This window comes from Anabrus simplex, chromosome 3, assembly GCF_040414725.1.
Source record: "Anabrus simplex isolate iqAnaSimp1 chromosome 3, ASM4041472v1, whole genome shotgun sequence".
Classification (NCBI taxonomy): Eukaryota; Metazoa; Arthropoda; class Insecta; order Orthoptera; family Tettigoniidae; genus Anabrus; species Anabrus simplex.
In genome coordinates, this window is record NC_090267.1 from 71,672,756 (window position 1) to 71,688,284 (window position 15,529).

Here is a 15,529-nt window from a genome sequence, read left to right on the forward strand (position 1 = left end):
GACGATGTAACAGGAAAGGGCTAGGAGAGGGAAGGAAGCGGCCGTGGCCTTAATTAAAGTACACACCGAGCTCGATAGCTGCAGTCGCTTAAGTGCGGCCAGTATCCAGTAATCGGGAGATAGTGGGTTCGAGCCCCACTGTCGGCAGCCCTGAAGATGGTTTTCCGTGGTTTCCCATTTTCACACCAGGCAAATGCCGGGGCTGTACCTTTCTTAAGAAAAGAAATTTGCTCACTTCGAATAATGATATAGGAATTAGAAAGATGTTCCTGAGAGTTTCGTTTAGAGGGTGGCATTGTACGGAAATGAAACATGGACAATAACTATCTCAGGAAGAAAGAAAATAGAATCTTTTGAAATGTGGTGTTACAAAAGAATGCTTAAGGTGAGATGGATGGATTGAATCACGAATGAAGAGATAAACTGAACTGGTGAGAGGAGATCGATTTGGCTAAATTTGGCAAGAAGAAGAGATAGAATGATAGGACACATCTTAAAACACCCAGGACTTTTTCAGTTAGTTTTTGAAGGAAGATTAGGCGGTAAGAACGGTAGAGGTAGACCAAGGTATAAATATAACAAGCAGATTAGAGCAGGTGTAGAATGCAGTAGTTACGTAGAAATGAAAAGGTTAGCACAGGGTAGAGTGGCATGAAGAGCTGCATCAAACCAGTCTGTGGACTGATTGTTGCCCTATTTTCTGACCTTTTCTGGTTGTGATTTAGCTTGCCTTGCCTTGGATGATGACATAGCTTATTAAAATGAAAACTGGATTGTCAACACCGGTCGCTTCCGGCATGGTTACAGATCATGCGATCGCTAGTGGCACCGGTCGCATGCGGCACGGCACCATTCCGGCAACGTTTTCAGGCTTCGTACTCCTGTCGGTATTTTTTGACTGATTAACCGGAAACTTGGGTTATTTTATACCAGAAGGAAGATATGAAATCAAGATCAGAAATAATGAAATTGTAAAGTGCTACAGAGAGCAAGGGAGCGAGTACGTCACAACAGACCGCTGGCAGGGAGAGGCATGGCCACTTATGTGCCTCAGAATTTGCGGAACAATATAAGGAGTGGACAAAAATGTAATCATGCATGTGCTAAGTGATTGTCCCGTAAACGAGGGTGGTGGTGGTGGTGATTATTGTTCTAAGAAGAAGTACAACTAGGCAAACATCCTCTATATAACATTAATCAGAGAGAAAAAAATGGTAGGGGTCCGACACTTCGAAAAATTAAAGTATCGGCCAAAGGAAGACAAAGGCCGCGAAGGACATGAAAATTAGACTCCCTTGGCCTCCATACGTAATACCGTCGGGGTAGAAAAAGAACAAGAGTTGACTGAGTGAGGTCGGATAGGATAGATGAAAGTGAGGAGCCTGGCACAAGTAAGTGGAAGAAATGCCAGGGCTTAACTAAGGGCCCCGAGGTCACCATCCCACACTCCAAAGTTTAGAGCCCCTGGGGCCCCTTTTAGTCGCTTCTTACGACAAGCAGGGGATACCGTGGGTGTTATTCTACCGTCCCCACCCACAGCGGGCGTAAACGAGGGATACTACAGATAATTAGTATACATCTTCATGCATCAATGCATAAATAGCAAACAACAGAAGACCTACGCACCTCCAAGTTTCCATTAAGGTATACCCTAACCTATAACGGTACGGTACAAGAACATTTTTTTGTTTACTAGTTGCTTCACGTCGCACCGACACAGATGGGTCTTTTGGCGACGAAGGGAGAGGAAAGGGCTAGGAGTAGGAAGGAAGTGGCCGTGGCTCTAATTAAGGTACAGTCCCAGCATTTGCCTGGTGTGAAAATGGGAAACCATGGAAAACTATCTTCAGGGCTGCGACAGTGGGGTTCGAACCTACTATCTCTCGAATGCAAGCCCACAGCTGCGCGCCCCTAACCGCACGGATCTGTCGGGAGAAGAATACTTGGCTCAAATACCCCATGGGTATTCCAACAAAGGGTTTGCAGAAAAAGACGACAAAGTAAAGTAAATAATTTCTTTTATCACATCGCTTGCCTTTCGCTCTCAAACAACGGCGGTCTCCTGTGGAAGAAAATGTTTTCTCTCAAGATAATGAGGAACAATATACCAGGAAATGAACACGAATGTGCAAGTGTTGTTTAGACGGAAATATTATTAACTGATATGTGATTAATCCGAGAAAACACAACATGAGGCAAAATTAAAATTTTATTTATATATTTACCCGAAATGATTTCGCCGTCCAACACTTAAGGACCTGAGTACCACTGATCGCCACCATGGTCCGTGCGGGTGGCTCTCACTTCACCACAGACAATATGTCATACCTCGCTCCACGCCAAGCGCCGACTGTCGAGTCTGCTCACATGTAAGGCTGTTAACGGAAGACCTAATGTACGTCATCACGTGCCCGACCTCTGTGCGCCTGCCTTGAAGAGCTTCCACCGCCTAAGTCAATCGAACCTCACTTCGCCTTTTCGTCAGCTGATAAGAAAATTTAAATACACGAAAAATGCATGGGAAGCATTAAGCAAAGTGCAGCCTGGCGAGTGTCCGGCTCCATGGCTAAATGGTTAGCGGGTTCGATTCCCGGCCGGGTCGGAGATTTTACCTTAAATGGTTAATTCCCTTGGCTCGGGGACTGAATGTTTGTGCTGTCCGCAACATCCCTGTAACTCACACACCAAACATAACACTATCATCCACCACAATAACACCTACACATGACAGATGCCGCCCACCCTCATCGGAGGGGCTGCCTTACAAGGCCTGCATCCGCCTAGAAATAGCCACACGAAATGTAAAATATTAAATTAGGCTGGCGAGTTAGCTTCACGAGTTCCATCCTGACAAAGGTCGGAAAAAATAACACAGCTCGCAGTGTTACAGTAGGACGTGAAATTTCCCGTCGCCAGGTCGCCATTGTATACAACAAAGAACATAAATAATGTACATTTTATATGCATTATTAGAGAAATATCGGAACCTCCGCGCCTCAGGCGGCGGCCTCTCACCGCTGAGTTCTGTGGTTCAAATCCCGGTCATTCCATGTGAGATGTGTGCTGGACAAAGCGGAGGCGGGACAGGTTTTTCTCTTGGTACTCTGACTTTCCCTGTCATCTTTCATTCCAGCAACACTCTCCAATATCATTTCATTTCATCTGTCAGTCCTTAATCACTGCCCCTAAAACAAATGTACATATTTAAATACCTGTTTAGTTATTCTGGTGTAAATATAGTGTTGTAGCACGCCAACTCTTGTAACTACGGTATTTCTCAGTGAAGCTTTTCTTGAAACATGCAGCACCGTCTGATTTTATCTTTAGTTTCTGTATGAGGAGCGATGACAATGTAACTTATTTGTATTTAGCGAGTTTCTAAATTCAGTTTAATTTCTTCTTACAATGCTAAAGATTCTTTCTGTTCGTGCATTATTATGTAGCATTGATAAAACAACATACATCGTCGCCATAAGACCTATAGATAGGTTACCTGGTTACTGAAGATAGAAAAACCAACTACAGCTCACACGCGAAAAGCAGCGCAAAGAAATGTTTTAATATAAGATTAATACATATATTTATTATATTATTATATTATATATTAATTATATTATTATATTATATATTAATTTATATTATAAAACTGAAACCGTAGATTGTCATTCTAGAACATGTTGCCAATAAAACAGTAAGTGCAATGTGGTGTTTACAGATGCTTTTAATTCGTGTTTTTCCTCAATCCTGTTTGCATATATACATCATCATCATCATCTGTTTACCCTCCAGGTTCGGTTTTTCCCTCGGACTTAGCGAGGGATCCCACCTCTACCACCTCAAGGGCAGTGTCCTGGAGCTTCAGACTCTTGGTCGGGGGATACAACTGGGGAGTATGACCAGTACCTCGCCCAGGCGGCCTCACCTGCTATGCTGAACAGGGGCCTTGTGGAGGGATGGGAAGGTTGGAAGGGATAGGCAAGGAAGAGGGAAGGAAGCGGCCGTGGCGTTAAGTGAGGTACCATCCCGGCATTCGCCTGGAGGAGAAGTGGGAAACCACGGAAAACCACCACTGAGGTGGCAATCGAACCCACCTCTACTCAGTTGACCTCCCGAGGCTGAGTGGACCCCGTTCCAGCCCTCGTACCACTTTTCAAATTTCGTGGCAGAGCCGGGAATCGAACCCGGGCCTCCGGGGGTGGCAGCTAATCACGCTAACCACTACACCACAGAGGCGGACTACATATATACAACAGTGTAAAACAGCAGTATTCAGATGAGTAAATATAACACGAATAAAGCATGCCTTACATGTTATAAGTATAGTAAATTAATCCTGCATGTACGTGAGTCTTATAAATTCATTTTGATTTTGCAAAGAAACCCGAGGTGGTAGAGAAAAGTTGCTGTAGATCCAGATTTAACATGCCTGAAATATGAAATATCACTATTTGAAGATTATACAATAATCAGAAAGTTTAAATTTGCAGACCAGTGTTATATTCTATAAGAAAAGATGTAAATAGATACTCTGCATTTGTAACACAATTTTCCCCACTACTGACAAAGAAATTTGTTATTTGTTTATTAGCCGTATTTTTCCTTTGTGCTTTGTGTTTCAGAGATTCAATATGCCTTCTAAAATAATCTCTTCCCCCATAGGCCACAGAAAAATCACAACACCATACGCTATAGAACGCGTAGTTAACACTAATTTTCGAGGTTATTAGACATGGCCGTTTTTCTGTATATTTATCGCGATACATTTAGAGCACAGTATTTTTATTTCCTGTTCTGTTGTTGGAATCATGGCCTGCTTCATCTTTTCAGCACATAAACAGTCCTTAACCACAAAATAATTGGAACTCGAAAGCCGGGACAAGAACCGTGCATGATAACTGACTGAATGAATATGGCGTCATAATGCAAAGCCGCGAAAGGCAAAAACAAAGATGACCTGAGCGAGGCATGATGGGAATGCGTATATGGTCTTTATGCATCGTCATGTCACAATGTCACCCGGCCGTGATTCCCCAATATACGTCCGTTCCGCCTGTTAGGCGCCACGTCCTGCAGTTAGAACTGACGAAATTCTCACAGGCCGACAGCCCAAACGATTGGCCGGCCGGCCACACCATACACGTCAGTTTTGCCTGTCAGTCTTCAACTGTTCCGGCCGATCGGAAGGCGAAACTGTACGTGTATGGGGCCCCTGACACTAATTCAAATTGTTTGTAAGTGAGCATAAAACACACAACTCTTCCAACCACCACAGAAACACTCAACAGTGAATACAACTCACCACATAAGGTTGCTGCCAGAACGGGCATTCAGCCGTAAAACTAGGCCAAAACCACACCCACCAAGTTCAGGCCCAACTTCTAATTGCTCCTTTAGTGTTTTGTGCTGGAGGCTGTTTCTCTCTAGGGCCTCTCAAACGCCCAAAATCTCACTCGTGCAAATCGAGGCCCAAGAGCTCCGTGCACTGTGCATCGGTTCCACTCGGCTCGGCTCGGACCAACGCTTCGTCTCTGGGCTACTCGGCTAAGCTCGGCTCAACTCGGCTCGGATTTGGAGCGCTACGGAGTAAGTGAGGGAGAGGGAGACAGGGGGAGCGAGCAAGACAGGCGTGGGGAAAGAGAGAGACAGCGCTACTGCTCCAAATCGAGGAGTGGCGATCTGCACTCTGGGCAACCAAGCGAAGTCGTCTTTTGCACCGTGCACAGTGCATGCACCCTGAGAGGCCCTGCTCTAGAGCCTCCGTGGCTCAGGCAGTAGCGCGCCGGCCTCTTACTGCTGGGTGCCGTAGTTCGAATCCCGGTAACTCCATGCGAAATTCGTGTTGGACAAAACGGAGGCGGGACAGGTTTTCCTCCGGGTACTCCGGTTTTCCCTATCATCTTTCATTCCAGCAATACACTCCAATATCATTTCATTTCATCTGTTAGTCATTAGTCATTACATTAATCATTGTCCCAGAGGAGTGCGACAGACACAATTCCTATCCTCGCTGCTAGAAGGAGGCTTCATTCATTCCATTCCGGTCGAATGACGGCGAACAGGCTGCGGATTTTCATTTTCACTGAGTGTCTCTCAAGCGGAGAGTGCTCTTGATTTAATTACTGTTGTAATTTCACATCGTAACCACAATGCACTATAGTAGTCAATGGTTTGTAACACTGAAACCGCAAAACACGCATACAGTATTACATTACTTTAAAAAAGGTCGACCTCGGCCGCGGATTCGGTTAGTCGTTACCCTTGAGTTCTCAAAATATCGAGTTCGATTCCAGGAGAGGTCGAGCCATAAGATAGGGTTTAAATGCATCCGCTCCGTATCGTTAACATCCAGCACGTCAAAGAACTGCAGGACAAAACTCGTATACCTCAGCATGTCTGGAGATCTGCAGCATCGAGCGAATTGGTCGTGCGGTTAGGGACGCGCAGCTGTGAGCTTGCATTCGGGAGATAATCGGTTCAAACTCCACTTCGGCAGCCTTGAAGATGGTTCTCCGTGGTTTCCCCATTTTCGCACCAGGCAAATGCTGGGGCTGTGCCTTAATTAGGGCCACGGCGGCTTCCTTTCCACTTTCACTAGCCCTTTCCTATCCCATCGTTGCCGTAAGACCTATCGATGTCGGTGCGACGTAAAGCAGATTGTAATAAAAAATAATTAAAGAAAGGAACTCTCTACAGTACTTGAAGAGAACATCATCAGTCTTCAATGAACTGCATTTAGAGTTGTTGCTCAGGTGACAGATTCCTTATCAATTGTTTTCCTAGTTTTTCCTTAAATATTTTCAACGAACTTGGAAATTTATCAAACATTTCCCTTGATAATTTATTCCAATCCCTTACTCCTCGTCCTATAAATGAATGTTTGCCCCACTCTGTCCTCTTGAATTCCAACGTTATCTTCATACTATGATCTTTCCTACTTTTACAAGCTCCACTCAGGCTTATTATTTTATTTACATCATTCCACACCAACTCGCCACTGACAGCTCGGAACCTACCATTTAGTCGAGCAGCTCGTCTCCTTACTCTCAAGTCTTCCGAGCCCAAACCTTTGCAACATTTTCGTAACGCTACTCCTTTATCGGAAATCACCCAGAGCAAATCGTGCTGCTTTCCTTTGAATTGTTTCCAGTTCTCGTATCAAGTAGTCCTGGTGACGGTCTCATACATTGGAGCCATACTCTAACTCCTGTCTTACCAAAGACTTATACGCCCTCTCCTTTACATCTTTACTACAAACCTTAAACAATCTCGTAATCACGTGAAGAGATCTATAACCTTTTTAATACCTCGTTAATATGATTACCTCAATGAAGATCATTCCTTATTTTAACACCTAATTGCCAAATAGCAACCGGATTGAATAGCTCGCGCAAGTTGGTGGGTTCGATCCTGGCTCAGTCTGGTAGTAACCTACTTAGAAGAGCTCAAATGTGCCAACCTTGTATAAGTAGATTCACCAGCAGGTAGTCCGGCTTCATGGCAACATGGATAGAGTGCTGGCCTTTGGTCACAGGGGTTCAGGGTGCGAATCCCGGCAGGATCGGGAATTTTAACAATAATTGGTTAATTTCACTAGCTCGAGGGCTGGGTGTATGTGTCGTCTTCATCATAATTTCATCCTCATCACGACGCGCAGGTCGCCTACGGACGTCAAATCAAAAGGCCTGCACCTGACGAGCCGATCATGTCCCCGGACACTCCCGGCACTAAAAGCCATACACCATTTCATTTACCAGCACGTAAAAGAAATTCTGAAGGACAAAATTCTGACATCTCATCGTTTCTGAAAAGCGTATATTATATAAAGGGACGTAAAAACGATAATAATTAACGTACAGCCTCAGCTACTATGCGCAGGTATTTTGATCTGACGCCATTTAGGCTGCTTGCGCGTCAATTTCGACGTTCCGTTTTACTCCACCAGATGGCAGAGTAAACTGTTCGGCTATCTATGACTGAGTTTTTAAATGACTTTGCCGGGTAAACACCAAATCACCAGAGATCTTTTATAAGCTGACATCGTGTGACAATGTGTGTCTGCTCTTCGAGAATCACGAGGCAGACACTCTACCACTGATCCACAGAGGGAGCTATCATTATGATTTTTATTGCACATATCATTTCGACCACTGAGAACCACGGCTGACACTTGTCAGCCTATCTGGATTTCCAGTACTCCTTCATCTTGGTGCAGAATGCAGTTCTTCACTGTTCCTTCTTCGGACCACTTTGCGCGAGATCATCTGCCCACTCTTTCCGGAAGATCCTCTATCCCAAGTACGCAGATTCTGAACTGACTTCTTTCTTGAACCAGCATCTCGGAGACACCGGACAGACCTCTATTCACTGCAGTTTTCCAAGTAATACGATCAAGAATTCTATGTGATATTCTAATGTTATAGACATTCGACAGAGGTGACAGTAAAACATGAGATAACCTGTAACAAGTGACAGTTTTTTTCAAATTTAGAGTATAGCTCAGTAACACATCCTATCCCAGACATATAGTATTCGCCTTTTTACATTTCTGGACCACTGCTTAAGGCTGGTATCACACTATCAAAGAAATTTGTCACAGATTTTTTGTAATAGCCTACCTTATAAAATATATGACAGTATAATGAAAGAATATTTTATAAAAAAAGTCATTTTATAAATTTTCTCTGATAAAAAGTATGACCATCGTGTTACCTTTTACAAATATTTAACTTGTTAAATCCACAATGGCGGTTCGCAAGTTCAGTTCGAATGTCCCTACAATAAAACTGGTTATTTCAGAGCATGAAATGTTGTACAACACAAACCAGGAGGAATATAAAAATAGAAATTTAAGGCTGAAAGTATATTTAAACATAGCGGAGGCGATAAATAAGTACTATACAGGAAGGATGCACAGTTTTAGACCTGAACAAGAAACTGAATGGATTACGTAGCCAGTATTTGGCTGAAAAACTGAAAGTGAATATAATCTTTACATTGTAAGCAACTCCTTTTATTTTTCTGATAAGCCACGTGAGATAACCTAAAACCAAATGGGTTTTAAACTTGTAGAACGAACAAGCAGACAAATGTACAACTTGCGATGTACTCTCCTGTGATGATTTAATTTAAAACATACAGGTACATTATATAAGAAGTTTTGTCACGAAAAATACAAGTAACATCTAATAACAGCTAAACTTGTACACAACTGTCCATCCATTTTTACTGAACTATGATACAATATTATTTTTATGTAGTGTAATGGTGCAATGGTCGTATGTTATCATTTTTAATAAAATTTAACTTGCACAAAATATTTTACAAAAGATGATTGACATATTTTCTTAATCCGTTTACCATCCAGGGTTTTTTCCCCTCGGACTCAGCGATGGATCCCACCTCTACCGCCTCGAGGGCAGTGTTCTGGAGCGTGAGACTTTGGGTCGGGGGTATACAACTGGGAAAGAGGACCTTGCCCAGGCAGTTTTATCTGCTATGCTGAACAAGGCCTTGTTGGGGGATGGGTTGACTGGAAGCAATACACAAGGAAGAGGGAAGGAAGCGGCCGTGGCCTTAAGTTAAGTACCATCCTGGCATGTTCCTGGAGGACAAGTGGGAAACCTCGGAAAACCACTTCGAGGATGGATGAGACGGGAATCGAACCCCCCCGTCATTTGACCTCCCTGGCTGAGTGAACCCCGTTAGAGCCCTCGTACCACTTTTTAAATTTCGTGGCAGAGCTGGGAATCGAACCCGGGCCTCCGAAGGTGGCAGCTAATCACACTAACCACTACACCACAGAGGCGGTGACACATTTCTTTGATAGTGTAATACCAGCCGATTTTCTATTGTATACACCGACTTTAGGCGTTATATTAACAAATAAACCGATAGGTCTATTTCAAGCCAGGGATGTTGTCCACTCTCCTGGAGGATGAGGATGTTGTTCGCCAGGCTGCTGGTATCCATTCTTTCGATATACCCATAAAGCTTCAGTATTATCTTTCCCATGCTGAATGATATCACTTCGACTTTTCGTAGAGCTCCTTGTTTGACCTCAAGTGGACTGTGAATTCATCTGTGGGAAATTCCTTAGTCCCTAGAATTATTACTACTAAATAAAAAGCGAAGTGTGATACAGGTCATGAAGGCCCTTGGAGGGATGGAAAGCAAAAGCCTCCACTATCCGTAACCTCGGCACTTGGTGGGGTAGAGTGATTAGCTCTATGCCCGGCCGTTTTTGCCCCCCAGGAATGAACCTGCCACTCATTTTTGGTGTATTCTGGGTGAACTTCAGGGCCACCTCCGAAAGTGGAAATATCGTTTCTTAAATGTTTCAACTTTCTGACGATGAATCGAACCCACGTCCTTCCGGGTGAACCGAGCACGTCTTAACCGCTTACCTTTCGAAAATCGTGCAGATGAACATGCGCACTGGAGTGAGAACGGACGACCGAGCAAGTGGCCGCGCGGTTTAGGTCACGTAGTGTGAGCTCGCACTCGGGAGAGAGTGAGTTCGAACCCCCACACTGTCGGCAGCTCTGAATATGGTTTTCCGTGGTTTCCCATTTTTACACCAGCCATATGCCGGGGCTGTACCTTAATTCAGGCCACGGCCGCTTCCTTCCCACTTCTAGCCCTTGCGGTATCGTCACCATCATAGCTATCTGTGTCGTGCGACGTAAAGCCACTTGTAGGGGGAAAAAAGAGAAAGAAGAGAGAGAGAGAGAGAGAGAGAGAGAGAGAGAACGGAGGAATACTATTTTCAGTCTTTAAGTATTTACAAAGAAAAAGGATGGAAATATGCATTCAGTTCGTGAATTTATCTAAAGAAAACTGAGGTTAGATATTAAGCAGAGAGCTCACTGAAACAGAAATCACAGTGCGATTCATCTTCTTGCTGTTGTTAGATTCAAAGCTAGTGAGGTAGCCTACCGGTATATTCAGTTTTTGGCATGGGGTTTACGGATTGATGTCCTTCACTATGCCACGTAATTTTTCATTGAAAAATTTCACTTCAGGATGGTCCGACTCCATGGCTAAATCGTTAGCGTGCTGACCTGTGGTCACAGGGGTCCGGGGTTCGATTCCCGGTAGGGTCGGAATTTAAACCACCATTGGTTAATTTCGCTGGCAAGGGGTCTGGGTATATGTGTCGTCTTCATCATTATTTCATCATCATCATCACCACGACGCGCAGGTCGCCTACGGGAGTCAGATTAAAAGACCTGCACCTGGCGAGCCAAACTTGTCTTCGGACACTCCCGGCACTAAAAGCCATACGCCATTTCATTTTTACTTCAGGTCTCAAATCTTGACCGCCTTTGTTAAGCCACTTTGAAACTGACGTATCGATCCGCTCCATATCGAACTTCGACACAAATGGTTTTGTAACACGTGTACATACTAAATGTATGCATCTATGTTTGTACAATAGAGGAAGTTAGCAGTTTCCGGTGCAGTTACGGATGTACTGACAATAACAATTTTCCTTACTTTCAAGGACAATATGACCGTGGATTATTGCCGAACGAAGCTAAACACCATCAGGTAGAAAACCCCGCAACACTTGATTCGGAACCCACAAACCAGCAAATACGGTGGCTCAAAACTCAGGGGCTGAAATTAATAGTAAACAGTATCAAAACTCACGACTACAAACTAGTAGCTAAATTAACATTCTAATAAGTCTCAAAATTCACGACTCCGTAGAGCTGGTGCCTGTGGTGACCGCAAGAGGGATGAGGTGCGCGGTGACTCAAAACTCACAATGTCCTTCAACTCATGATTGTCCAAGCACTTTTAGAATGGGATTTCCCATGTACTGCTAACAGGAATTATCACCCTACCACAGACCAAATTCTCCACGTATAACACTGATCAATTTCAGTTATTCTGCTTGATATCATCGAGCAGTGCTCGACGTGGAATTCATTACTTCGCAAAAGGGTAAACTAAATTTTAGTGTAGAACGGTTATAGGTTTTATAAACAGCGAGAAAACAAGTCGGGCGAAACAGTATGTTTTTTTTTTTTTTTTTTCATAAAAGACTGTCATCCGCGTGTAGCAATAAAGTTATAATTGCAAGTGACAATAGCGTTTTAAGTGAAACAGCCCACCAATGTGTACCTGATGAAGCAAGCTTCGATGTGCACAAGGTAGTCAGCCAGGCCAAGAAACAAGTTCGCGGAGATACATAAGTACAGCATTTATTGTACATTAGGGCCTGGCCGTGCGGTTAGGAGCGAGCAGCTGTGAGCTCGCATCCGGGAGATAGTGGGTTCGAACCCCACTGTCGGCAGTCCTGAAGATGGTTTTCCGTGGTTTCCTATTTTCACACCAGGCAAATGCTGGCGCTGTATCTTAAATAAGACCACAGCCGCTTCCTTCCCATTCCTAGGCCTTTCCTGTCCCATCGTCGCCATAAGACATATCTGTGTCGGTACGACGTAAAGCAAACAGAAAAAAAAGAATTAGGGCCTGCAGACAAAACTAAAGACTCCTATAAAATCGCGCGCGTCTGACCGTACATTTCAGCTGTTATCTATGTCGTTTCAATAGAAGTTGGGCCGACGACATAGATGTTAGGCCCCTTCAAACAACAAGCATCAATAGACATTGTTTATAAATCACATTTCTACGCACATTTCTTCCGAATCAGTGACTACTTAAGACATGTTGATAATATTAATCATTACTAAAACTGCTCTGGTGTTTGGCTTAACAGTGCTCACACACAGCTAGTAGATTCACAACTTCGTCAAACCATGCGAATCATAACTGGTACACTTCGTGCTACACCGACCCAATGGTTACCGGTTCTCAGCAATATACTACCTCCACATATCAGGAGACAGAAGGCCCTTTTTCACCTATGGACCAGAATGCTAAAGAATGAACGTCTACCTGTTCATGAGGATATCAGACAGAAATGCACACGCCTGAAGTCTCGCCAGCCTGCTTGGAAGACAGCCGTGAAGATAACATCTAGTGAATTCAACCCCACCTCTAAATGGTTAACAGAGTGGTCTTTATCCCCAGCTCGGGCAATAGTGGATATTAATAACCCATCCACAAAGCTGGCAGGCTTTGATCTGCCACGTTGCACCTGGAGTAGACTAAACCGCATGAGATGTGGAGTAGGTAGAACAGCATCTACTTTACACACCTGGGGCTGGTCAGTTTCTCCATACTGTGATTGTGGGGAGGTTCGACAAACAATGAAACATGTAGTGCAGGAATGTCCACTCCGTGCTTTCACTGGCACCATGGAAGACCTCAACACAGCAACACCCGAAGCAGTGAAGTGGGTGGCGGGTTTGGACATTCACATTTAGTGACATGTACATCACTCGCACTCAGTGTGTGTATATATGAACTGTCAGAGTTGATAGGTGGATAGCGATGTAAATATATTGTGTTTTCTTCTTGTACTTTCAAACTTTGTAAATTGCTTTCTTTGACTGTATAGATATGATAATTTGTATTTACTTTGTACTCATCTTTCAATGGTTGTGTAAATAGTTTATAGGTTGTCATTATTCATCATACGCCAAATAAATAAATAATAAATTACTAAAACTTAGGTACGAGATGGTAACGATAATGTTGTTTGTTTCGGGTCCACACAGAAGAATTTGAAACCTTACAGCAAAGAGGATATGAATTGATCACTCGGGTACCTCAGTTTTCCAATGTAAAATTAACACTCTACAGACACTGAAATTAAGCCCAGGAAGTCCAAAGAAGAACCAACATATCGAAACGATATTAATTTACACGAAGACACATTACGCATGACCGATGGTAGAACATTTCTTCCTGGAGACAACAGCGATGGAGCGCATGCGATATTTCTAACGGATGTTACTTTCAATTCCAACAGCTATATACGACACATGCCTTTGCTGACGAGATGTAGTGTGTTTACAGTGCACTATGTCTTCTGGTATGGGCTAAATCAAATTTGTTACTTTCATTGACCTGTCTCAGTTTCATCCTTGGCTTTGACAATATGAAAGCGACTGAGGTATGAGTGATGCTAGTAATACCATTGCTTATGCAGCCAGTCCCTGTTATGAATGGTGTGAAAATATCGCTCATAGGGTCGGTTGGTGCATGCATTTCAGTGGGCTTGGCAGACTGATATGTAATAGCAACGGCTGGCTCGGTGAGGAAAGCAACGGGAAACTACATCACTCCTCATTTCCCTAGTACGCCTCTTCAGTGACGTCTAGGCTATTTATGACAGCTATTGGCGGAGCTGCAGAGGATCAAACCAGCCTTCGGGCTGAATAACATTAAAAATATACGATACATGCTAATCTTGGAAGCACCAGTGAGGAAACAAACATAACACCTGTGGTGTTTCTCCTTCTTAATAAGACAACAGAAACGTACACTAGATTAGTTAATATCATAAAAAATGAGATCCCAGTATGAACCCAAATGAAATAAAAGTCGTCTTAGAGGCAGCCGCTATCAAAGCAACAAAAGAAGTTTCCTTCTGTCAAAGTGCAAGGATGCGTCTTCGACGTATGTCAAAGTCTCTGGTGAAAGGTTCAGGAAGTTGGCCTCATTGAAGCCTAACAAAAAGAATCAGAAAATCCGACAAACAATTACAATGTGTGCAGCACTTGTCTTACTGCCGCCTGAGGATGTAGACGAGGGACGATCTACATTCATAGTAACGCCCCCCACCCCCACCCCCACCCGAAGACCAAACGTTGACGGAGATTTTTGTGTGACTATTTTGTAGATCATTGGCTACAGAATGCGCTAGTGCCCCTGGAGATGTAGAACTGCTACAGTAGAAGGCCCAAACAATTATGTGGAAGGGTGAAATCCCAGAGCGCTCATGCCCAGGAGCAAGGGGGTGGCCGCAGCCCCGCCCCCCCTAGTTCTCAGGGAAAGGCAAAAATCTCATATAGCCAGGGTTTTTTTTTAGAAAATGATTTATAAGTCGGCATTACGTAAAAGTGGTAGTACCACCCCCACTAGTGGATGTTATTCTACCACCATTCATGTACTACATAGGCTACTCCCAATCAATCAAACAATCAATCAATCAATCGATCGAGTAAGTTATTCCAATCCCTAACTCCCCTTCCTATAATCGAATATTTGCCCCAATTTGTCCTCTTGAATTCCAACTTTATCTTCGTACTGTGATATTTCCACTTTTAAAGACACCACTCAAACTCATTCGTCTACTGATGTCCTCCCACGCCATCTCTCCACTGACATCTCGGAACATACCACTTAGTCGAGCAGCTAGTCTCCTTTCTCCTAAGTCTTCCGAGCCCAAACTTTGCAACATTTTTGTACCGCTACTCTTTTGTCGGAAATCGCCCAGTACAAATCGAGCTGCTTTTCTTTGGATTTTTTCCTGTTCTTGAATCAAGTAATCCTGGTGAGGGTCCCAACACTGGAACCATACTCTAGTTGGGGTCTCACCAGAGACAAATACGCTCTCTCCTTTACATCCTTACTACAACCCCTAAATACCCTCTGTTACGGACTTTTCCGT

At 43.7% G+C, this 15,529-nt stretch overlaps 1 protein-coding gene across 2 annotated transcripts in view; it reads right to left on the bottom strand.

The window, feature by feature from the left end:
• LOC136867021 (transmembrane protein 53) overlaps window positions 1–15,529 on the bottom strand; it is a 266,998-nt gene that overhangs the window by 170,153 nt on the left and 81,316 nt on the right. The window contains exon 1 of one of the 2 annotated variants that reach the window (XM_067144116.2): window positions 2,226–2,358. The exons of the other annotated variant lie outside the window; for it this stretch is intronic. Coding sequence (XP_067000217.1) covers window positions 2,226–2,282 — 57 coding nt within the window. The 5' untranslated portion in view covers window positions 2,283–2,358. Of the gene's footprint in view, window positions 1–2,225; window positions 2,359–15,529 lie in introns of those variants that run through there. 2 annotated transcript variants of the gene reach the window in all.